Here is a 26218-nt window from a genome sequence, read left to right as displayed (position 1 = left end):
GGCCCAGCTTCTCTCCCTGTCAGCCACAGCCTGATCGAATTGCGCCAGTTAGGTGTTCCCACTCACCGCTGCGCACCAGGCAGCCTATGCGGGGCCCGCCCCTCCCGGCCTCTGTCAGGCTCTGGGATCTGGGTTGGGCCAGCCTACGGGGTCTGCCGGCAGCGTCACGCAGGCCAGGCACTTTTCACCAATCCAGCCCGAGAGGGGGATATGTGGCTGGAGTTGCCACCGCGCCCTGCTCCCGCAGGACTGCTCGGGCCCAGAAAGTCCGCTGGAGTCAAACTGTGGTGGAGTGTCAGTTTCTCTCACTCACCTCGCCACAAGTCAGAACATGCCTCCCTGCCCGTCCTGTTTTCGACTCCGTTCGCAGACTCCCGTTCTCAGAGTTTCCGCGCGTCTCTCTCCTTGCCGAGCTGATGTAGAGGCAGCCAGCCACCGCGCGGTGGGAAACCCAAATCGCGGCTTCCAATGGCGCAGGCTCCAGCCTCAGCAGCGAGACTTTTCTGTTCCTGTTTTAGCACCAGGACTGCATTCCAAGTTGGTTTCTCTCAGCCGAGTTCGTTCCTGAGTCAGCAGAGCATAACTCCACCTGCTTATTTCTCTTTAGTCCACACCGTACCTGGCTTCTGAGCCTAGTTTTTCAGAGAGCCTCTGGTAGTTGCTGTTATCTGTCCGCCATGTTCTCCCGGAAGTCGGTATTAGGTCTTTTCTAAATTTCATGTAGAACTCAGCAGTGAATCTGTCAGGGTCTGTGTGCCTCATTTATCTGAATGTCAAATTCTTTTTTTCTACCAGGAAAGTTTTCTGCCATGATATCTGTGAACATTTTTTAGTGTCATTTGTGGCTCTTGCTTGTTCATTGATTCCAACTAATCTTCAGTTACTCTTATTTGTCTTATCCAGCAGCTGCTGGATTGATTTCTCATGGTCCCTTGCCAGTTTTGAGAAATCTTTCTTTTCCTGGTCACTAACTGCAAGTCTGTTGTCAATATCTGAGATCCTGTTCTCATGCTGGCCTAATCTGCTTCAAATATTTTTAATGGAGTTTTTATTCTCCTGGATATCTGCTTGAGTCTGCTTTATGGACTCCTTTTCTTTCCTATGCTGTGCTTCTGTAATTTGTCTGTTTTTTGCGTGTGTGCTCTAACATCACTGAGTATGTTGTATATTTTGGTTATCTCTGTAGTTGTCTGAGAGATTATTTCTCTTTTCATTTTTTCCATAGCCTCATTAAATTACTTTGTTGTTTCAAACCACTTCAGAGAGACCTGGTGGAGGGCTTTCAGATTGTCTCACCTCATTGCCCCCTGGGTTCGCCTATGGTGAACTGGGTGTCTGGGTTTGCATCTTGTTTAAGTGTCTTCTCATTTCTTTTCTTTTTTTAGTTTAATTCCTGGTTTGATGCTAGCTATGGTATTGCTTTATTGGTAGTATTTAGGACCCATAGGTGATGATTACTTACTTCTCTGAGGTATCTTGCAAGTGTAGCTGGTTTTTGGATTTTGAGTCTGTTGGAAGATCTTCCCTCTTCAGTTTGTTGGACATGTGAATTTGTTGCTTGTTTGACCTAGGCTGTGGTTCTTTGGCACCATGCCACAGTGACCCTGAGTTAATATCAGTCCATGAATTATCAGAACCAACAGCTGTTTAGAACAGTTATGTCAATTTTGGCTGTAGTGGTACCAATAGCATCAAACATAGCCTAGAAAACAACAAACTGAGCTAACCCTTAATTTGCAACTTTTAACTGTATGAACTAGATGTGTGATTATATAACAAAATGTAAAACAAACTAGATAATTTTATGCAGAACTAGATGTGTGATTATATAACAAAATGTAAAACAAACTAGATAATTTTATGCAATATAGGAATCCATAATGTGTCAATTTTGCCCTCAGGGTTAAAATTTTTAATGGATTAAAGAGAAAATAGAGAAATGGAAGGAAAAGAAAGAGATTACAAATAAGGTTTGAGGACAAAGGATCACACCAACTTTGGGGAAATTGGTGCAGAAGACTGAAGGAGATAAGTAGAAGAACAGAACAGACCCACACCCACAAAGAGGTTAGGATCCACTTTTACACTCAGAAAAATGAAGGAGAAAGAGAAAAAAAGAAAAAAAAACTGAAAAAACCCCCCACAAACAGTCCACTTCCAGGATTCTCTCTGGGTCCACTAGCAGACAGCCTATGGAGACAGATCCCCGAATCATGCAGCTCTGTCCCAGCAAGCAGCAGCTGCTTTATGGCAGTGTAGTAGATAACCTCAGAGGCCTGTCTTGAGGCCAGACTCATTGGGCTCGCTGCAGTCAAGCAATTTCCATGGGTCTGTGCCCATCTGGGAGCTGCTAGAGGAAGTGGCAGCAGCTCTGGGTTCTGGGCTTAATTATCTGGCCCAACTCCAAAGTGGCTTCTAGCCATTTGCTACTCCCACCCCAACCCCAGGCAGACTTAAGTCCTGTGCACTCACCGCCAGCCAGTGTAGTCCTCCAGGTCTACTGCTCCCCTCCACTGCTGCATCTCTTTGTAGAGGCCCCGGGGCTTGCCAACCATAACCATTGCCATCGCCATCCCCATTGCCATCACCGTGACTTCAGTTTGCATTTGAGCTTCTTCCTGGGTCCAGGGGACCCACTGCCTTCCTTCTTGTCTTCCTCACAATGCTATGATCCAGCATCTGGATGGTAACTCTCAGAGCAGCTGTTTTCCCTGCTGCTTATTGCTCTGCCCTCTTCCCGAAATTCTGAAGCAATGTTTTATTTTAACACATTCCCTAAGCAACTATGATTTGGGTACACACAGAAGTTTGAGATCTGCTGCTGTACATTATTCTCATTAAAATGAAGGGGCAAAAAGCTCCGGTAATATGATCATCCAGTTTCAATTTTGGCTATGAGGCTCAGTATCAGATGGAAAGGATATCTTCATTTTCAAAGATAATTAAAACTAATCCCAAATGACAGTCCCAGTGACAGATACTATGTTATGATACGTTCAGCTTCCTCTGTCTTCACAGTGATACTTCTGAAATTTGAACCTTGTTGTTTATTCAGAATCAGATCATTTGTTCTTCTCTGTAGGATGAAGTCCACATTCCCTAACCTGGCGTATTAAGTGCCCACTAACCTTTGTAACATTATAACTTTTATTGTTCCGCTATCCCTGTTCCCCTAGCAAACCTTGTGGAAAAGCAAACAGAAAAACAAAACTAAAGAAATATTCTGGCCTCTGCCACAGTGAATGATTCACAGTTCATTATAAGCTTTTTTCCTTGCTTGCTTATTCTGTCCTTCAAGTTTTGTCCTACTGGAAAGCTACTACTTGATAAGATTCAGCTCAAACATGTTTCCTGACCCCTGCAAACATGCCCTACTTTTTTTTTTTTTTTAAGACAGGATCTTGCTTTGTAGTTTGGGCTTTACCTGTCCCTGGGCTTGAATCTGTAGGAATCCTCCTGCCTCAGCCTCTCTTCTGCATGGATTATGGACATGCGCTACCAAGCCCAGCATTCCTTGTTATTTTATAGCACTTATAGAACTGTTATGCCGGGGGCTGGAGATTTAGCTCAGCGGCATAAGCACCTGCCTTGCAAGCAGGCAGTCGTGAGTTCAATCCCCGGTACCAATAAAAAGGAAAAAGACAAAAAAAAAAAAAAAAAAAAAAAAGCTGTTGTACCTATTTGCTTATAGGTCTCTTTCTGGGTGGGCTGAATTCCTCAAGGATAACAATGGTTAAAATGTTAAGTTTCATGAGGGTAAGTAATCTTACTCAGTGCCTGGTACATAGGAGATACTCAGCAGCCATTTGAATGAATCTGTTTCTGCGTTTCAGACTGACTATGAGTGAATGTGATAAATGAATGAGTGAGTGAATTACCCAGTCATAATGAGCTGGAAGGGCAGACTTTGAGAAAGAGTCCTTGCAATCTTGAGTGCGTACCATGTATTTCTGTGTAATACCAGATTTCACTTATACATAAGAAGAATTTGAATAATTTTATTATGACTCTTAAGATTGGTATTTAAATGAGAATATCAATAAGAAAACTGGGCAAGGGTCCTTGGCGTTTGTGTTGATAGCACTTTTCTGGACGGGACACCAAAGTATAGGTGACAGAAGCAGAAATAAACAAGTGAGGCTTCTGAATTGAGAAGCTTCTGTGCAGGCAGCAAAGGAAACAATCAACAAAATGAAAAAGCAGGAAATAAATTGGGAGAAGAAGCTGGATGGTGGTGGCACATACCTGTAATCCCAGTACTGGGGAGGCTGAGGCCGAAGGATCATTGGTGAGTCCAAAGGAAGCCTGGGGCTACAAAATGAACCTAGGTCAGCCTGAACTGCATAGCAAGACTCCACCTCAAAAACAAAACAAACTAAACAAAAAGAGAATTTGAGGGAATGTATTTATGAACTATCTATCCGGTAATGCGTTAAGATAGTGAATACGTAGGGGACTCAATAGCAAGCAAAAGAATAAACCAGTGAACAAAAGAGGCTGGACAGTACAGTGGTGTAGACCTCTAGTTCCAGCTACTCAACATGCGGAGGCCAACCTGGGATTCTCAGTAAGATTCTGTCTCCAAAAAAAAGATTCTGTCTAAATGTGAATGGGTGGGGCCAAAACACAGTGCTTCCTGGATGCATTCCCCTATACCAAGGATAGAGAGGAATTTGGAGGGGAATTGGGCAAAGGAACTGAATAGACATTTCTCCCAAGAAGACACACAAAATGACCAAAAACTATGTAAAAAAGATGCTCAGAATCACCAGTCATCAGGGAAGTGGAAATCAAAACCACACTGAGATGTCATTTTTAACTTGTTAAAATAGTTTTTATCAAAGCACAGAATAACAAGTCTTGGCAGAGGTGTGCAGAAAAGGGAACCCTTGAACACTCTTCATGCAGCTACCATAGAAAACAGTGTCAGGGTTCCTGAGGAAATTAAAAATATAAACCAGCAGTCCCTCCTCTGGTTGTGTACCCAAAGGAAATGAAGCTACCACCTCATCAAAATACCTGCTGTCCCATGTTCGTTGTAGTGTTAATCACAGTACTTAAGGTATGCAAATAACTAAAGGGTCTTTCTGTGGATTAATGGGTCAAGAAATTTTCTTTTTTCTCTCTTCTCTTTCTCTCTCACACACAGGAGTATTATTCAGCCTTAAAAAAGAAGAGTCCACTGTTTGCAGCATGCATGAGCCTAGAGAACATTATGCTGAGTGCAGTGAGCTAGACATAGAATAGTATGACAATGTGGAGTTACAAACAAAACAGATGCTAAACATAGCGTAAGACAGTGTGTGTGGGAAGGAATGGGAGGATGTAAATCAAAGGGTACCATAGAATGATGCAGGATGAATGTGTTTAAGAGACGTAAAGTTCACCATGAATATTACAGGTAATAATGTGCCCAGCAGGTAGATTTTAGGTGCTTAACTACAAAAGGAGGAAGGAAGAAAACGAAAGAAATAAGAAAAGTTATATATGGTATGTTGACTGTTAAACACTATGTATATGTATATGTATGTCAAGGTAAGTATATCAAAACTCATGTTACATCCCTTAAATATATAAAAAAGTGAGTTGGAAAAATAAATAAGATCTAGAATAGCCAAATAATTTCATTAAACTTCAGACTGTTTTGGTAATGTTAATTATGATACCATTTTTACTCTTTTTCCATAGGGTATTTGTGAATCGAAGTTTAGCCATGGAAAAAATAAAGTGTTTTGGTTTTGATATGGATTATACACTTGCTGGTGAGTAGCAATTTCTGATTGCTTTGTGAACTTCTATGTTTGTTATGACATAGTGGGTCCACGGGAGGCAGGTCAGTGTTTACATGCAGTTGGCTGGTGGGGCTGTTACTGAGCCATTTTCATTGCAGTTTGGAGTATTGTAGTCATCTGATATGCTTGAGACTTGGTTTATGTGCCTAGAGATAAGTAGAACAAGTCCTAAATTTATTTTAGAGATCTAAGAAACTATTCTGTAAAATCATTAATGTAGTTTGACATTTTTGGTTTTTCCTCCATTAAGCTGTTCTTTAGACGTAAAAATTTTTTTATCTCTGCCATAACTAAGCCCTTGTAAATTAAAAGTTTTAACATGTTAACTTTATGTGTGTGTGAGTGTGTGTGTGTGTGTGTGTGTTAAGAGATCAGACCCAGTGCCTTGTACTGTATATTTGAAACAATATGTTGGTCATTGGTTACAACATCTTGTCAGAACTAATTAAGAAAAATATTTGCACTATGGTGAAGATACTATTTAAGAAGTCATAGGGATAAGAGGGCAGTTAACCATATGGATACATGTGTTCACATGCACATAAATGCATTTGTAATACTCTGAAAAAAATATTTCAGAAATTCTTTTTTGTTGTTGTTTGTTGTTGTTTGTTTGTTATTGTTGTTGTTTTGGAGCCAGGGTCTCTCTGTGTACTTCAGGCTGACCTTGAAGTTATTGTGTAGTCCAGGCTGGCCTCCAGCTCATGGGAATCCCCTTGCCTCCTGCCTCAGCTTCACAAGGGCAGAGGTTATAGACAGGCACCACCACACCACTTTAAAATTTTCTGGTTTACCAGGTATGTTGGTGCATGCCAGTAATCCTAGCTACCTGAGAGGCTAAGGCAGGAGGATTCTAAGTTCCCAGCTAGTCTGGGCAACTTAGACTCTTGTTGGACAGATAGCTGTATAGATAGATAGATTGATTTGTTTATTTTTTATTTTAAGCCAGCACAGTAGCTCATGCCAGTAGCCCCAGCACTTGGAAGACTGAGAGGCAGAGGGCTTGCTTGAGCCAAGAAATTTGAGACTACTTGAGCAATATAGCAAGTCCCTGCCTCAAAAGAAGAAAAAATTTTTGTTCCTAAGTACAAGGTAACCATTTCAATAATAGTGTTAGAAAACAAACCCCATTTCAAATTGCATAAATTTCAATTTGATGTTCAATTTAGGCTACAAATATATATACTGTAAATATACAAAAATAAACACATGAAGATACTTGCCACATAGGCATATACCATGATTTTGTTTCTACATCAAGCAAATAATTTATTAAAAATACATATATAGCCCTAGATTTGAGTTTTTCTTTTCCCTCCATGATCCGTCATGTACTTGGTTTTTTTTTTTATTATTATTGCCTTACAGCTCTTTTAACATTTACAATTTACTAATGGGACATATACACTTTTAGGAGCACTTGTCAGAAATAAGTAAGTTGAAAGTATTAGACTTTCTCAATGTAAGGCTTTCTTTTCAAATGGGAAGAAAATCTTGCAATCCACAATTCTAGCTAGGTTGTAGCTCAGTGCTAGAGCATTTGCCTTGTCTGGATGAGTACTTAGATTCAATTCCCAGTATGTCTCCCTGGGAAAAACAAAAAACCCATAAAAACAAAGAATTATACCCTTCTAGAGAAAGAAATAGCAACATTTTTTGACAAATAAAAAAAATATCCCAAACAAGTAAAAGTTATTAAGTTAGTTATTAAAGCAATCCCTTTATACTGATTTGGTAACAGTCTACAGTGTGTCTGGAATATTGTTTCTGAGCATTAAGACAATTCTATATTTTCAGAGGAAAATGAATTTTAAAATCTCTTGTTACAGGCATGGTGGGATACACTGTAATCCCAGCACTCTGGGAGGCTGAAGCAGGATGATTGCATGTTCAAGTTCAGCCTGGGCCAAAGTAAGGGGAAGGGAGCTAGCTGATTGTGAGTTTGTAGTGGTGAAGGTTCTGAATTCAATCCCCAGGACCACAAGATGAAACAGAAAGAAACCTGCCTAATGGAAAATTCATGAATCTTAGTCTCCAAACTACCAGTGTCTTAGGATGTTTTCTTTTTCTTTTTATCATGGTCACTTCTATTGCTTTCTCCTAAATGTAGATATCCTTTATGTTTAGTAATTATTAACATTTATTAGGTGCATTATTATATGTCAGGCCCTGTTCTGAGTACTTCACATGGATTATCTCATTTAGGTATTTCATTCACAGCTGCTACCTTGTTTATTATATACAGAAACCTTCTGAGGTAGATTCTACTGTTTCCTGTTTTATATGTGACTCCGAGATGTTAAGCAACTTGTCCAAGAACATTCAGCAGTGCAAAGTTAAAACCTAAGCATATGCGTGTATATTGGTATATATAGTCTACATTATCATTTAGAATAATAGTTTATAAGACACAACTTCACAGTAATAAGCTCTTTAAGCAAACTTGGACTTCACCACTTAAAAAGAAGCAGAGCCCTTTAGAGTAGGCCCTTGAAGAGGTTATAGGTTTATTCAAACATTATTGTGTTTGTGCAAGACATTGTTAAGACATTATCTTCACAGAGTACATAGGAAAATAAGTTTATTGACTTTATATTCTCGCCCATTTTCCAGAATGGTAGTCATAAAATATAGCTGTAAATAATTTCTCATTGTTTTAAAAAACGGAGAAACAATACCATTGGAATAATATTTTCATGTGCCATGAAATACAGAGACAAGCCTAAAAGAAGTGTGGTGTGTTGGTTTGTTTTAAACTTGAAGATTTGGGATAAATATCTTTGTAATAGGTTCAGTTGCCTCATGGCTAAGTTCTTAGAAAACGTCAGCATTCTTTATGAAGTGCCCTCTGTGCAGTTCTGACACCCTGACATGTCCACTCTGAATAGTTTATGTCAGTTGCAGCTTTTGTTTACTTGCTTGTCTTTCGGTAACCTTTGAGTTGCTCAATGGCAAGGGCCAGTTCTCATTATAGCCTTTGTTTAGCATGAAGCCTGGCATACAGTTGATATCAGTAAATATTTGTTGACTAATGATTTGGATGCAGTTTTAGTAAATTAGTTTATGAATTAATTATGGTACTTCAGCTTACTTGGCATGAGGCATAATACTAATTATTCAAGTGAAGTATTTCTGAATATGAGCATTTTCAAAAATTTAATGAATTTTATTGAGGAATAAGTGACATAAATGAAATGCATGCATTTTATATGGACGGACTGAGTTTTACAAATGTAAACCTATGTAACTACCACCACAATCATGATACAGAATACCATGTCAATCCACAGTGTTCTCTCACTGCCTCCCAACTCTTTTCCCTATGACTTTTTGTCATTGTAATTAATTTTACCTTTTCCATAATTGCATATAGATGGAATCATATAGTGTGTACTGTTCTGAGTCTGGCTTCTTTTGCTCAGCATAATGCTTTTGTGATTTATTCATGTTTTGCCTGTCAGTTAAGCCGTTCATTTTTTATTTTTATCTCTAACATTAAAAAAACTTATAAAATTTGAAATAATTTTAGACCTATTAAAACTGCAAAAATGAGTTCTCTTTTCCTCTCTTCTCGTGGTAGCATTTTTCTTGATCATTCTACAGTTATAAAAACCAAGGAATTAACATTAGTAGAGTACTATTAATTGACTATAGGTGATTCTGTTTTTATCAGATTTTACACTAGTGTTCTCATTCCAGAATCAATTAAGAATCCCATGCAGTGTGAGTTCAGATACATATTTTAATCTTCTCTAGTCAGTGAGAGTTCCTAAATTGTTCCATGTCTTTTATTGCCTTGACACTTTAAAGCATATTGATAGGTACTTTTGTGACATGTTTCATGATTTGGTATGTCTGATGTTTTCTCCTGAATACACTGAAGTATTTGCAAAGAGTATCAGACATAATGAACCTTTTTCAGAGCATATTAGTAAGTATGTGGTGTTGATATTTGTTATTAACCAGTTTAAACTTTTGTCTCTTCTCTGCTAGCATTTTCATTGTACAAGTATACCAGAATTTGTGTATTCACTTATTATTGGTGGATGTTTGTGGTGTTTATAGTTTGGTACTATCAAGAATAAGACTATATATCACAAACAGTGGTTTGCAAATTTTTTTGTGTGGATGTCCATTTTCAGTTCTAAGTAAAAGGAGAGGAATTGGTAGATTTTTACTTACCTTGTAAAAAACAGGAAAGTAGTTTTTCACAGTTTGGATACTATTTTAAATTCCAGTCAGCAATCCCTGAGAATTGTGGTTTTCCACTTGGTTTGTCAGTTCTTTTATGTCTAGTCAGTCTAATAAATATGTAGCATTATCTGGGATATCTAGTAATGACGTCTGGTAATACTGAAAATCTCGTTGTCTGTTTGTATTTTAAATGAAAGAATATTAGATGTAACAGACCATTCAAATGATCCTTTTAAAATTTGGATAGTGTTTTCACTGTTGAGTGGTAGGGACAGTTCTTTATATATTTGGACTACTACTACTTTGTCAGATTTTATATATGTGAAGCTTATATAATGAATATATTGATTGTGTGTGTGTGTATGTGTATGTATGCGCAGACATTCTGTTCCACTGATCTATGCAGTATCATGTGGTCTTGATGATGGTAGGTTCACAGTTAGTCTTCAAACCAAGATAGGTTGACTCCTCCAGCTATTTTTTTTCATAACTGTTTTGGTAGGCTACATCCTTCATATTTCTATATAAATCTTAGAATTAGTTTATCAGTTTTTCAAAAGAGATCACTGGAATCTCCATTGAGAATATCTTACTTTAAATCAATTTGTGGGAAAAATCAGTGTCTTAACTGGTTTGAGTCTTTCAGTCAATATGTCTTTACCATTTACCTGGTCATCTTCAGTACCTCTAAATGTTGTGTGATGTTTGGTGTGAAGGCCTTAAGTTTATTTTGTGCAATTTGTGAAGTATTTTATATCTTTTATGGTGTTGTAAATCGTATTTAAAACTTTCATTTTCAGTTTCTCGTTGCTAACATACAGAAATACAGCTCATTTTTGTTATGTCATTTGTGTTATGTCTTGCTTTTTCATTGACTTCAATCAGTCTTATCGAGTCTTATATATGTGAAGCCAATCTTATTCTTTAAATCATGTAGCAGCAGTTGGATTGATTTTTCATGGTCCCTTGCTATTTTTAACAAATTCTTCTTTTTCTTGATTGCTAACTGCAGTCCTGTCTTCTGTATCTGATATTCTGTCCTCACATTGGCTAATTCTGCCATGTATACTCCTGGATATGTTTGAATCTGTTTCATGGATTCCATTTCTTTCCTATGTTGGGCATTCTTGGTTTCCAACCTTTCCCTAAGCTCTTCTATTATTTTTAATCTGTATCTGCTCTAGAGTCAATAGGTACATCTTTTCATTATAGTCTACCATCTCTGTAGTTACTTCTGATTTGATTTTATCTACGAACTCATTCATCTGCTTTTTTACTTCTGATATTATCATTTCAGAGAGTCCAGGTGGGTGGCTTTCAAATCATTCCACCTCATTGCCTCGTGGGTTTGCCTTCAGGGAGCCTGGAGTTGTGATATTTTGCATCTTAAATATCTTTCCATTTTCTTGTTTTGTTTCATTTTGAGACAGGGTCTCACTGTGTAATCCAGACTGGCCTTAAGGCTGGCCTGGAACTTGGCAGTGATCCTCCTGCTTCAGCCTAGGCATTCACCTCCATGCCCAGCTCTTCTTTTCTTTTATTAAAGTTTAATTCCTATGTTGATGCATATAAATTGCTTATGGTAGATAGCTTTATTGCTAGTACTAAGAAACTTCAGGAAATGAATACTTCTCAGAGATGACTTCTAGGTGTACCTGCTTTGGGTTTTGATCTGTTGCAAGGTCCTACCTCTTTTGTTTATTGGGAATGAGAAGTTACTGCCTATTTGGTCCTGCCTCTGGTTCCTTAGCACTGGTCTGTCTTCTTGTGTATGACTTTTAGGCAATTTCAGTATTGGCATACCAGGAAAAACAGTGAATTAAAATAACTATGTCACTTTGACTAAAGTAATACAATCAACAGTAACAATACATGAGACACAGTCTAGAAAATGACAGTTAATTTGCGACCTTTAACTGTATGAACTATATTTGTGGTTGTATAAGAAAATCTAAAACCAGAAAGTTGTATATAGTAAATATGCCCTAATATGGTGATTACCCTCAGGGGAAAAAATGTAAAAGGAATTCAGGAGAAAAATAGAGAAAGAGACATGAGAAAGAGGAGCAAAGCTGGAGGACTAAGGAAAATTCTGTGAACTTTGGGAAACTGGTGAAGAAGACAGGAGAGAAAGAGAGAAGGAAGAAATAAAAACAGAAACATAATAGAATAACAACAACTAAAAACAATATGCACACTTATAAAAACAAGAACATATAATCAAGAAAACCAAAACAAGGAAAGAGGAAAAAAAGGAAAAAATGTCCACTTCAGGGTATGTCTCCACTGTCACTGGTGGACAGACAAGAGTCTAGATCTGTGTTGATTAGTCCCAGCAAGCCCACCTTAGAGTTTTGGTGGGTAGTGAGTAATCTTAGCAAGCCCACCCTAGAGTTGTGGTGGGTAGTGGGTAATCCCAGCAAGCCCGCCTTAGAGTTGTGGTGAGTAGTGGGTAATCCCAGCAAGCCCGCCCTAGAGTTGTGGTGGGTAGTGGGTAATCCCAGCGAAGCCCGCCCTAGAGTTATGGTGGGTAGTGGGTAATCCCAGCAAGCCCGCCTTAGAGTTGTGGTGGGTAGTGGGTAATCCCAGCAAGCCCGAACCTCTGGTGTACTACGTTCAGGCTGGTTTCCAGCTGTGAGCCTGGAGCCCAACTTGTTCAGCCTGCAGCACTTTGTGTGCCCCCTGCTGACTTGAACGGGTTCTTCGTCACCCTGACACAGCCTGAAGCTGCGCTGAGTTCTGAACTCAGGTGATCCTTATCCAGGATGACTGTCAGCCAGTCGCCCTCTCCTGGGCATGTCTGAACCCCCATAACTCACCAGCCACTGCAGTCCACTGTGTCTACTCTGCTCCACTGATGTGTTTCTCTGTGGAGGCCACTGGGGTGGTCAGTAGTCACTGTGCATCTGCGGGTCTGAGTCCCCCCCCCTCCCCGCAGTGATTATGAGTGCCGGCAGAAAACACTGCTTGCCACCTCCTCCTCCTGTGTTGAGGCTTCTCATTACTCTCTCTGTGGGTCCCAATTCTCACTTAGATCCTTGCTGAGTCCCAGGGACCCACGTCTCTTCTTTTCTTCCTCACGTTGCTATGTTCCAGTGTCTGGCCCCAAATGTTGGAGAGGTTGTTTTTCTGCTGTTCACCACTCCATTATCTTCCTAGAAGTCCCCTTTTCTTGATTTTTGAGACATGTAATCTGTGTTTGAACTTGTAATCTTCTTGCCTCAGCTTCCCTAGCATCTGGGATTAAAAATACAATGGCCAGTTTACTGTGGACGTGACTTTTAATAGGCCATATCTAGTGATTGATCTAGACTATGTCAGGGCATATATATACCATCATTTTTTAAGGGAAAAATGTCTATCTAGCTTAAAGTTTGCATAAGTTTCAGTCCATAATCATCTGGAAGGTGGCATCTGGCAGAGGGGCAAGAGTTCGTGGTGGCAAAAGACAGCAAAAGCAACAAGGGAGGCAGGGAGCAAAAAGAGAGAGACAGACAGAAAGACAGAGAGTTCTTTCTGTCCCTCATTGTATGCAAGTTACCTGTCCTAGGGTGGATGTGAGTGCTACACCTAGCATTGGACTGTGAATCAATCACCAATGCCAGAAGCCTACCCCTAAATTGCATGAGACTTTAGGGGAACATCTAGACACAAACGATAGTATTCCGTCCCAGTCCCCAAAAGCCTCATGCACATCCTTTATGCAAAAGGCACTCAGTTCATCTCCAAGAGTTGCCAAAATCCTAACAGTTTCAGCATAGTTGAAAAGTCCAAGTCCCAAGTCACCTCTGAGATCTAAGGCAAACTCCTAGCTGTGAACCTCTGTACAGATGAAAAGAAAGTTCAACCTTTCCAGCATTCAGCAGTATAGGACAGATATCACCATTCCAAAAGTTACAAATGGGGGAATACAAAGGAATGGGACCAAAGCAAGTCCAAAATCCAGCAGGCCAAACATGAAGTCCTGTTATTACATGATCAGCATCTGAGGCAATCTGTGGCACAGTGTGAACTCCAAATGGGTTGGGTGGCTCCACCCCCTCTCTTTCTGGTGTTTGCAGCTCCAGGATCTCTCTCTTGGGCCACTTTGCTCCCTCCTTGCAGCTTTCCTTAGATGATCTACAATCCTGGCTTCTCCAAACTTCTGGGGTCTCCACTGCACCTTCAGCTTCACATTCAGAGCTTCGCACACTGCCCTCTGGATTACACTACCTGGCTTCCAGGCCTTCTGAAATCTGCATGGAAGCTTTCCTGATCCCACAGCTCATGTATTCTGCATATGCCTAAAACCAGTGCCACATGGACGATGCCAAGGTGTGCGAATAGAAGGAGCAATAGCTGGGCTTCCCTCTCTCTTGGCTGAGGGGTTAAGTGCCTGGACCACTGAGGGCTCAGAATCCAATTCCAGCAATTTCTCTAGGCTGCCACCATTCTGGAACATGGTGCTCTAGGGGTTTCTTCTCAAAGCCAAGTCTTTCACTTTTGGAATTCTGAAGTGGCAAAATTGTGATGCCCTCAGTAATTTTCTCATGCATACTTTGTACCTACTATTCAGTGTTTGGAAGGTGAAGTGGGAGATCAGACATGATTCATTCCACATCACCAGCCATGTGCTTTGCCCCTGAGGTGTACCCTGAGCCCTGGCTGTTCTGCAGGATTTGTTCATCATTATGATCACAGACTGGAGATTACTGTGTTCCTTAGTGCTGACCGATACAGGGACTGTATGCCATCAGGAAGGATCGAGGGCAGAAACAGAAGAAAGGAGAGGGTCAAAAGTAGGGTAGAAACGAACAACAGGAAAGTTGAGGTAAGAGATCAATGTCCGTTTAAGCAAGCTTCATTAATAGAGAGTTAAGGGGAAAACTTAGAGAAGATTCTATGGGTAAAGTGGCATAAAGGCTTATTTGAATTTTGGTGTGATTAAGGAGACATTTACGAGCTTAGTAAGTACTAATTATAAAATATAGCTACCTTCTTTGGGTACCATTTTTCCTAACATAAAGAAGACAGTAAGCTTTCTACTAGAGGGAGAAGGGGAATAGCTTAAGTATTCATGTTACCTGAAATGAAAGGGAAGATGTGCTCTTTTTAAACATCTGACCTGTAGTGCAATACTATAAACTTGGTAGCTTACAATAAGAGACAGATTTGGTCTTCGTGGATGTCTTTCTGATCTGGATCACAGACAGCACCTTCTAGCTGTGTCCACGCACAGGGCCCAGGCTCACTGTCAGGCCTCTTGGAGTGATTGGAGTGATCACTTATAACCTCATCACCTACCAGTGGCTGCTCCATTGGTGATGGGTTTCAGCATAGGAGTTTGGAGGCAGATAGTCGCTCAGATGTTGAACATGCTATAGGACTAAACTAGCGGAGTCTGTGAATGGGTCATTCAGCATGACACAGAGTTGTGAGAAGCAACTGTGGTGCTTCTAGAACATGGGTGTAAAACAACATGTCTGTGTTGGGGTGATTAGTGGTTTGTGTTGTATGTACTGCATCATCACACTGTAAGTTTGCCTACATTTGTTCTGAGGAAATAGTTGTGTTGGGATAATTTTTGTTACTGTTGTTGTTTGGTTTGTAATTCTTCTTTTATCTTTTTGAAACACTGTACAGTTCAGGCTGGTCTTGAACTCAATACGTAGTCCAGGCTGACCTTGAACTGAAGGCCATCTTCCTGCCTCAGCCTCCACAGTCTGGATTGTAGGCATGCACCACATACTCGGCCATGATTGGCTTTTGATTTTGAAGTTTTTTATGGTTCATACTGATAAAGAAGAAAATCTACTTTGAATAATCATGTTTGTTTCAAGAATCCTGTTCTTTAGCTGGGCAAAGTAGTTTATGCTATATAATCCCAGCACTGGGGAGGCTGAAGCAGAAGGATTGCCTTGAGTTCAATGCTGTTTCAGAAATCAAACAGACAACAAAACAAAACAAAAAACCCGAACCAAAACATCTCAAGAATCCTAGTCTTTATGTCAAGCGTTGAAATTATAGAATTAATGGTGAATAATCTTTTCTATTTGAATAATCATGTAAATTTTAAGCCATCACTAATAAATGAGGAAGATAATTGAGACAGGAGTGCATATGTGAACTCTAGCAACCCCCACACTACTGAGGGATATGTGTGTACGTGTGTGTATATGCCTGTACATATGTGTATAGATTCTAAACCTGGAGTTTTCTAAAAGTGAATTATATAGATCTTTGGTAGAATGATGTTACTGTTAAGCAGAAGGAGAGAAGGGGTTGGTTGTTGACAGAAATTGGTAGTCTTGTATTTGTATTAACACTTTAAAAATTTGCTCACAGTTAATCATTTACTCCCCCAATAAAATGTATCACACACTAAAATAATTCAACCTGACTTATTTTCATGTCATTTGAATATCTTGTCTAATATATTTTCATGTCATTTGAATATCTGTAATAACCTTAGAAAAATTTTAGACATAATTCCTTCATTATTAATTGCATTTATAATGTTCACAGGATTCTAAGATGGACATTTTTATATACGACAAAAAAAGGCAAAAAACATGCTTTTTGATATAAATTAATTACTCTTAAAATTGTCTTATTACTGCCTATAGAGTGCCAGTATTAATGGGTATAGAAAATCATGTTGTCTGTTTACCCCTCCCCATCCAGGAGGGTGAACCCAAGGCCTTTACTCTGAACTATACCCCACTCACCCTTTTCACAGAAGTTCTGAGATGGAATCTTATCAAGCTGCCAAGTTACCCAGATTGGGCTCAGACTTGCCTCAGCCTCACCACATACTGAGATTAGCCACATGTGCCACCACACCCTGCCACGGTCCTTTTACCCTGGTTAACTTAGGTGACATTCTTTGTTCGTGGAACTTGGAATGGTTCAGAGTTCTTCTGCAAATGTTTTTGCTTTTGTTTCTTGATATCTATAAAAGATTGGTTTTCGGACATTTCACCTTTCATGGACAGCAGAATCTGAGTATGTTCAAATCTCTTGTGTAAAAGACGAGAAAAGTGTCTGTCCACAGTGAATATGATGCAAGCATAGTAGGCCTAACTACACAGTGCACGCCACGGACAGCGTAACCTTGCCCCCCATCCCCAAATATATCTGACTTGTAGTTGTTTAAATCTGTGGATTCTGGAACCAGAGAATATGGACAGTTAATGTTACTTAGTTTTCTAATACACCAAGAAATCTATTTCTAAGGTTTCACATGACACACTGTTTTCTGAGTAGTTATCTCTTGGTTACAGATCATCATCTGACAGACTGCTAACCTGTAAAATGTGGTTTTAAGAAATAGCCACAATAATTCTTTCTGTGTTGGATAAGTCTCACACACTGTGACCCAGAGGCCTTACCTTATTTTTACCTACACCAGAGGCTGTGTGCTTGAAGGGAAAAAAAATCTGTGCTCAGACCTGGGTTTGGATCCCACCTCTGCCTTGGACTGGCTCTTGGACATTGATACGTTGCTTACCCTCCCTAAATCTCAGCTTTGTCATCTAATTAAAATGATAGGGTTATGGTTCTGATAAAATAATGGTATGATTTAAGGAAATAGCAGATGTAAAATGATTAATGTTATGAAATTAGTTCTGTTCTTCTGGTGGTTGACACCAAAGTATTAATACTGAACTTGAGCTCTAAAGGAAAAATCTAAGGAGTAAGGAGAAAACAGCAAAATTAGTCTCTTTTATACTTTCTTATGTTGCAGAAACACCAGGAGTGCTAGGCAACTAGTAGTGGAATGTTCAAACACTTTTTTTTTGAAGTTAAAGTCCTCTAGGTTTTTTGAAGAAAAAAAGAGTTAAAAGTCAAAATACCTTGTAGTCCAAGGTCAGAGTCTATGTCTACGGAAATAAAGCAGTGTTCAATAGTATCTTGCTGAAGGAAAACAGGTGGAACAGGTCTTCATTTAAATTTTTAAAATACTCTTTTATAACTGAGGTATCATGTTTTTGATATGTGCAAGAGAAGGTATTTGATCTTTAAGTGCAAAGAATTGTTGATTTTTATACTTACATGAATGACTTAAACATATGGTAAGTTCCATGGAGACTTAATGTTAAAATTATGTCGATAAACTTAAATTCCCAGAAGTCTTTGCCTCAAAACCTGGGCAACATTTGAGGGAGAGTGACTTTTGGTTTGGAACTTGAACTGTATTATTTCTAACTGGGTTCATTTGAGAAATGAGTTTTGTTCTTCTCTGTTTTCTATTAAGTCTGGGTAGTTTTGTTTTGGGTTTGGCTTTGTGAATCTTGGGTCAGGATACTACAGGGTGTGTTAGAGTGGTTTGGTTTGGTTTTTAACTCCAACACATTTAGATTCTGAGCCATTTCAGCAAATCTCACAATAAGTTTCTTATTTCTGGAACCATTTCAGAAAAGATGGATACTGTGGCTCGTGTTACAGTCCTTCTTATTTGTCTTAAAACTTTTCAGAAGCATGAGAACCAGCATTTAGGCCACGGATGCTGGCACACACCTGTAACTGCAGCACTTAGGAAGGCCAAGATAGGTAGTTTGCCATGAATTGCCACAAGGCTGGCCTGAGCTGCATAATGAGACCCTGTCTCAAAAAGACAAAACGACGTCTATGATGCATGCACCAGTACCAGAAAATTGACCTTTTGGAGGTGAGGTGTACCTTATAATTCTTGCAACAGCTCTTTGGAATAGAGACTAATAATAACAACATTTTCCAAATAAGGCCATCAAGTCAGGAGGTAAAATGATGGTCATATAGTATAAGGAAAAAGCAGTATTTTCCTTCTCATTTTAAGTTCATAGATGAGGCCCCTGTAACAAAGACATTAGCAAGTACAACAGATTTATTTAATGTTAAATTTTATGTAACACAGGAACTTTCATAAGGAAATGAAGACATGAAGTTATAGGTAAATCTGTAGGGTTCTTTTTGCAATGTGGTGGTGGCTGGTTAATTACAACCAATCATTTGGGAATTGAAACCAGGCTCTTTGCACTGGGCTGCATCCCTAACCCTTTTTATTTTTTATGTTTAGACAGGGTCTTGGTAAGTTGCCCAGGCTGGGCTCAAACTTGCAATCCTCCTGACTTAACTTCCCAGAGTCTGGGATTACAGGTGTGTGCCACCATGCTCAGCTTACCTGTGTTTTTTATGCTAAGATTGGTGAAGTAATCATGGACAAAGGAGATACACTCTAAGGATTATAAACTGACAGGAGCATAGCAAGATCTGCTCATTCTTCCCTGTGCCTTCAGAGATAAATATGTTCCTTTTCCCCAGGTACAGGAGTATACCTATCCAATGAGGGATAGGTGACCTGTTCTAGGGGAAGTCGGGGTGCCATATTTTTGGGTACTGTCCAGAGTCCTGTCAATAACAACTGACTCATTAAAACTGAGGGCTGGAATTTAAAACCAGGTCTATTTGCATTACCTATGCTGCTCCCAACTCTGAGAGGAGCAAAAATTTATCCAGTAAACTCTAGGTGAGATGTCAGTGAGACAGCTGCCTATAAACAAAAATTTCTTTTTCTCCTGCAAAATGAAAATCCTGCTAAGAGCAAAAATGTCATTTTCGTACAGCTGAATTGTAACCATCATTCTTAGACTTAGTTTTATGGTGTTTCTTTTCTTGTTAGAAATAATGTTAAGGGAATGAATCCTCATGTTTATCATGTAAACACTTTATTGCAGATGTTAGGGTTCTGAAATTGTGTATTTTTAAAAACAAAATCACTAGGGCTAAAAACTTGATTTTTCTTCTCTACTTTTTGGTCATGTCATTAGCTATTAGGGATGAAATTCAATTATCTCCGGTCTAAGTGCTTTGTGTTTCCCCTGAAGTGTGGTGAGAGACATCAGAATTATTAAGAGAACCAGGGAGATGAAGAGAGACTAGACCTTGGTGTTTGTGAGCCAGAAGGTCACCTCGGTGCTAGCAGAAGCATCCTAGGACCTGTGCTTGCCTGCCTCTGATAGACGCACAGGAGAGGCCTTTGGTGGTGTTTTATTGTTAATGGAATAGACTCAGCTTACTTGATATTTAAATGAAAATTTTAGCATGACGAGTTTATGTGTACTGCAGTCCAGCACACTCCTTGTGTTTCTGTCAGCAGCAGTAACCTAGGGAAACTTAGTCGCATTAGAGGTGTTTAGGGGAGGAGAAAAACAAATCTAAAGTAAGTAGTATTATACTGTTTCTATAGATAGCTCAAGTAAGAGCATCTTTCTCTCTTTTTGGTGTCAAAATATACGCAATGTAAAATTTGCTGTTTTTCAGCCTTTTTTTTTTTTTTTTGGAAGCTCTCTTTTTAAAGGTTATCTTCTGAAAGTTGGCTTTATTTTAAGCACCTTACTTCATTTTTATTTCTTTTTCTTTCATATTAGGGATTGAACTCAAAATCTTGCACTTGCCAAGCAGGCACTTATGTCACTGAGCTAAATCCCCAGCCTCCAGAAGTTGTCTTCTGTGTCTTTAAGAGGTGTCATCAGTATGAGATATGGGGCCAGGTATGTAGGTCAGCAACACAAGCACCTGCCTGGCAAGTGCAAGGTTGTGAGTTCAGTTCCCAACACCAGCAAAAGCAAACTAACAAAAAATGAGGTGTGATTAAAAAATACAATGAATGCTGTCCTGCTGAGTGCCCTCCTGTGGGGGCGGGCTTGTAAAAACACTCTTTGGGCCCCAACTCTGGCACTTCACAGCTTCTAGTGACTATTGATTCTCCAGTGAAAATCACCCTGAGAAGTAAATGCTTTGAATTGATTTGGGAAAGCACAGCTGAAGAGGACTTCTAGAACTGCTCCAGAAAGTGGGAAGAATGCTGGGATAAGTATGTTTGGAGTATTTTGAGGTAGATCAATGTTGGTGCAGCTTTCATTGTAAATTTTTAAAGGATTCACTGTTTTAAGGTCACACTTCATATATGTAAGCCTTCTGATTTATTCTTGAGGGATTCACCAGTTTGTAAACATAGGAAAAATGTACAGTTAAGTTTAAAGAACATAAAAGCAGTGGTTTGATAATAGTATGCACTCATTATTCTCTTAGTGATCTTTGTTTTTTCTTTAAAAAGCTTTTGAGGGCTGGGGATATAGCTCAGTGGTACAGTGCCTGCCTGGCCAGTGCAAGGTCCTTAGTTCAATTTCTGGTACCCTTTGAAGCCAGGCGTGGTGGTGTATTCCTAGCACTGCCGGAAGCTGAAGTAGTAGGGTCGCAAACTGAAGCCCAGGCCAGACGGTCTAGTGACTTGGAGAGACAGTGTTTGCAAAAAGAAATTTAAAAGGGATACAGTTGTAGCTCCTTGTAAAAGCCCTGGGTTCAAGTCCCAGTATTGCCATCTCCCAGCTTTTGAACTGTTTTTCCTCCTGAAATACTGTAAGAGGACAAACTGAATGGTTGGTTTTGTTTTGGTTTTTGATTTTTTTGAGGCAGGGTCTCACTGTGTAATTTGGGCTGGCCTTGACTCACTGTGTAATCCAGGCTGGCCTTGAACTCTTGGTGAGCCTCCTACATCAGCCTCCTGAGTTCTGGGCCTGCAGGAGTATGCCACCACACCTGGCTAAACTGCATGTGTAAGCAGAAGCTAGGGTACCAGATAAAAAGAAGGAAAAGTCTCTCCAAGAAATGATTCTTTTCCAAAAAGAAAAACATATTAGGTAATTGTGGTTAATAAAATTAGTCATAAAAATTAATTTGTAAGTATTCTCTTGAATCAGATAATAAAAATCTAGTTGGGTTCTATCAGAACTCAAAAATCCCTGCGGGAGAGTTGTAAAATGAAAATGATGATTTTATAATAGAGATATTGAATTGTGTCAGTAATTCAGTGAGAGTAAATTGAACTTTAAAGGTCCTATAGTAAATGAGTTTGGATAGCAGAGAGATGTTTGAAAGAGTTCTGACTATAATAGACTATTAATAGACTACTATTGATTACTACTTTATGTAGGATTTATACTTCACTTTTTTAAAGGTGATCAAAATTAAACATAAAAAAGGGCCAAAAGACTAATTTTCTTTTTTGGTCTTGCTGTGTAATTTATTTTATTTTATTTTTTAAGTGGTTAGTGTGACTTTGTTCTTTATTTTTATTTTTTTGAGAGAGAGTCTCACTATGTAGCTCACGAGGCTGGCCTTGAACTCACTGTGCAGCCCAAGCTGGCCTCAAACTCCCAGTGATCTTCCGGCCTCAGGCTCCCAAGTGCTGAGATGCAGGAATATGATACCATGCCTGGCTAAAGTATATTATCTTTGGTATTGTCCCTAACTTGATCCCCCCCCCCACTTTGGCTCAACATATCACATATATGCTGTTCTGAATTCTTAAGAATATATATGAGAGACATTACTAAACCACTACTTCCATGCCCCAAGATAAGTGCTTTTAATAGAACTAGTATAGGGGCTGGGGATTTAGCTCAGCGGCATAAGCACCTGCCTTGCAAGCAGGCAGTCGTGAGTTCGATCCCCGGTACCGATAAAAAGGAAAAAAAAAAAAAAACTCCACAGAAATTTTCTGGTGAAGAAAGCTAATAGAACTAGTATTTTCTTTTTTCTTTTTATTTTAAAAAAAGATTAAGATAAAAGAGGACATAACACAGGTCAGAACAGAACAATTTAGGCAACATAGTGTTTCACCATAAGACAACCTGACATAACAGTAGCTACCATAGTATCTCTTTCCTTGAAATATTTGAGTATACCTTCTTATAGTATAGTATCAAACATAACAAGACAGTGTAAAACCATTCAAGAGAATAAAAGTATTACAGGGTATTCAGAACCAACTAACAGAAAATGAACAATGGTTACTATATTATCTCCTTGTCTGTAAAAAATTTTGTTTATACTATCACATATAATAAAATCCGATAAGATACAACATGATAAAACTGATGGAGACAGAAGAATAAAAGTTTGGTGGGACTTCAAAACAATGATATTAAATCATCACTAGCTATTATAATGTCTTGTTTTCTTCAAAATAGCTGTTCATATCATCACAGACAAAATCAAACAACCCAGAATAAAACCATTCCAACTAATGAATGAAAACATTATAAGACTTCAAAGCAATATATTGGGGAATCATGATTATCACATACTTTTATGTATTCTTACCATTTCTTACACTAGGGAAACTATTCGGTGTCTATACATGTGAGTTCAATTTCTTTTGCTTATGAGTATGATTAGAACTAGTATTTTCATCAAGACAATTGATAGTCTTGTGTAATTAAAATATTGTGAGCAGTTTTTAACTTGGAAAGTTACTGTAATTTATTACTGATAAAAGACTTCTAGTATTTCATGCTCCCCCCCCCCCTTTTTGAGACAAGGTCTCTGCAATTCAGGCTGGCCTTCAGCTCACTTTGTAGCTCAGGCTGGTCTTGAACTCCTGCCTCAGCATCCCGAGTGCTGGGATTACAGGCGTGAGCCACCACACCCGACACATGGGCCCTTATTTTTTTTTTTTTTTTGTCTTTTTCCTTTTTTATCGGTACCAAGGATCGAACTCATGACTGCCTGCTTGCAAGGCAGGTGCTTATGCTGCTGAGCTAAATCCCCAGCCCCTATGGGCCCTTATTTTTAAAGAAGCTATTTAAGCATTATCTGAATAATTTATAAAGTAATTATGTATGTGTTATACATGATACTTGTGTATACTTTTGCTATTTGTCTATTTTGCAGTGCTAGGGTTTGATCCCACAGCTACATGCATGCTAGGCAAGCAGTGTACCCAGTCCTCACTTGTGCTATTTAAAATATTTTGTGAGTAATCAATATTAAAGCTATGATTTGATAACATTTATTAAATTGAGAGGTAATAATTTAGGGAGGATAGATGAAACAGTTCAGTTAGAGACAATATAATATTAAAACGTGACTGATACATTTACTTAAGTGCTTTACTTTTTTGTGTATGATTTAAAATATCCTTAACAGAATTAAATTTAAAAACAGGGCTAGGCATAGTGCATCAGGCCTGTAATCCCAGTGCCTTAGGAGTCTGAGGCAGGCTACCACATTTCTGAGGCCAGCCTGAGCAATTTTGCAAGGCTTTGTCTCAAAAAAGATTGGAGGTATAGCTCAGTAATTGAGCATTTACAGAGCATACTTGAGCCCAAGTTCCACCCCCAGTACCCAACAAAACAAAACAAACAAAACCTCTAACATGTGGGTCAGGCAAAGTGGCTCACACCTGTTGTAATCCCAGATACTTGGATGGCTGAGACAGGAGGATGGTATGCTCAGGACCAGCCCAGGCAGCATGGAGATACATCCTTCATCTCAAAAAACAAAACAAAACACTATTTTAAAAATTGGCTGGAAGAAGTGGGTAAAATATCAATGGAATTACTTCCTCCCTTTTAGTGCTGGCAATTGAATGAAATGATTTTTATTTTCAAAAAGGGCATTGACCTTTTAAGGTCTTTCTGTCTTTTCATTTCTATTTGAGACATTATAATCTGTATTTTCTTTAACTGTTTTTACTTCTTTTTCTTAAAACTCAAGATTCCTCATACTAACCCCACCATGAAATGGAGTATTGTTTCTACAACCACATAATACTTTTGAGGTGGTCCTTCATGTTAGGAAAGAATTTAAAAGGAAATAATATTCTAGTGCGTTATCTTAGTTGTGGGTGGGAATCCTTTGTATTAGTTGAAATAAACACTCTCGGGGGCTGGGGATTTAGCTCAGTGGCATAAGCGCCTGCCTTGCAAGCGCTCAGTCGTGAGTTCGATCCCTGGTACTGATTTAAAAAAAAAAGAAATAAACACTCTTAAGACTATATTTTTAGACATTTATGTTACATATAAAATACTTTATTTTTTATAAATGTGCATATACTAACATACACATTTTAGGTAGTCTTATTGTATGTATGAGCCTATACCTAGTACCCAAGTTTTGGTTACCTTTATTTCAAATCTGTAATCAACTTAAAGCTTTCATTAATATTAATCTCTTGGATTGCAATGATACATGTGGTAAAGTTTAATAAAACCCCATTCTGTCTTCGATACATAGTGATAGAAATAATCAATTACAGGCTAGGCATGGGGGCGTATGCCTGTGATGCCAGCACTTGGAAGGCGGAGGCAGAAAGATCACCATGAGTTCGAGATCAGCCTGGGCTACAAAGTGATTTCAAGGCCAGCCCCAGGTGCATAGCCATATCCTGTCTCAGAAAGACCCCCTCTAAAAAATGTCCCTTACTAGTATTTATGATTTTTATTTTCTATCATCAATCATAACTATCAAGTATAAACCAGATTCTTGTGGATAAATATCATATAATATTAGTTGTATCAGGGGCCTGGGATTTAGCTCAGCGGCATAAGTGCCTGCCTGGCAATGTGAGGTTGTGAGTTAGATTCCTGATACCAAAACAAAACAAAACAAAATACTAGTTGCATCAGTAAAATTACTCAGATGTGTTTGCTCCCTTAGTGTTGTGATCTATTTTTGGCCTGGCTTAACTTGTTTTCAGAATAGTCCTGACACAATAAATAAATACCTTTGGTTCATTGTGTTTTTCTGCATTGGTTCTCTGAGTGTCTGCTGCTATGGGGATAATGCCACTGAGGAGAGGACAGATGATAGGGGGTCACACTGTGGGGCAGAGCTTTAGTTTTTCTCTCTGGATGGCACATGTTGGCTCTGGGAGCACTGGGCCCATGAAAACCTAGTGGTTCTATGTGTCACTCGAACATTTGTTTGACTTGGCAATGGAGTGAAGTAGGCATATACAGGTGGTGACAGTTCTCAGGGCATTGCAGTAAGGGATCACACTAAGGAACCAGAAGAAGGGTCTTACATTTCCTGAGTTCCTAGTTGCTCCCTCAATTTTTTCATAGGATGAATAGACCTTTACCTAGGGTACCTTGTGGTTATTAAAGAGTGAAGTTTTTTCCATCTAAAATTTCCATTTCATTTACATAACTTAGATGCGTGTGACCTAGTGCATACAGGCAAGAGGTGCATATTGTCGGCCCACAGTCTCAACTGAGATGTTAGTTTTACAAACTGTGTGTTGGTTGGCTTGTTTCATTGGATCAGGGGTTTTTTTTTTTGTTTTGTTTTGTTTTTGTGGTCTTTTTTTTCAATGCCAGGAATCAAACTCGGGACCTTGTGTTTGCCAGGCAGGTGCTTGTAGCACTTTCTGACCCTGTTTTTTGCGTTTTTGAGACAGGGTGTTGCTATGCAATTCAGGCTGGCCT

The 26218-nt window shown here is 39.1% G+C and overlaps 1 protein-coding gene across 8 annotated transcripts in view; it reads left to right on the top strand.

Moving 5' to 3' along the window:
- Positions 1–26218, top strand: part of Nt5c2 (5'-nucleotidase, cytosolic II) — a 173404-nt gene that overhangs the window by 125600 nt on the left and 21586 nt on the right. For all 8 annotated transcript variants that reach the window (XM_003474962.5, XM_005005982.3, XM_063244628.1 and 5 more), the window contains one exon: positions 5689–5762. In XM_003474962.5, coding sequence (XP_003475010.2) covers positions 5689–5762 — 74 coding nt within the window. The remainder of the gene's footprint in view (positions 1–5688; positions 5763–26218) is intronic.

The sequence above is a fragment of the Cavia porcellus genome, unplaced genomic scaffold (genome assembly GCF_034190915.1).
Source record: "Cavia porcellus strain 051 isolate PalLab524CR breed Dunkin Hartley unplaced genomic scaffold, mCavPor4.1 scaffold_2, whole genome shotgun sequence".
Taxonomy (NCBI): Eukaryota; Metazoa; Chordata; class Mammalia; order Rodentia; family Caviidae; genus Cavia; species Cavia porcellus.
Note: the sequence above shows the minus strand (reverse complement) of the source record. Positions and strands in the feature narration are given on the sequence as shown.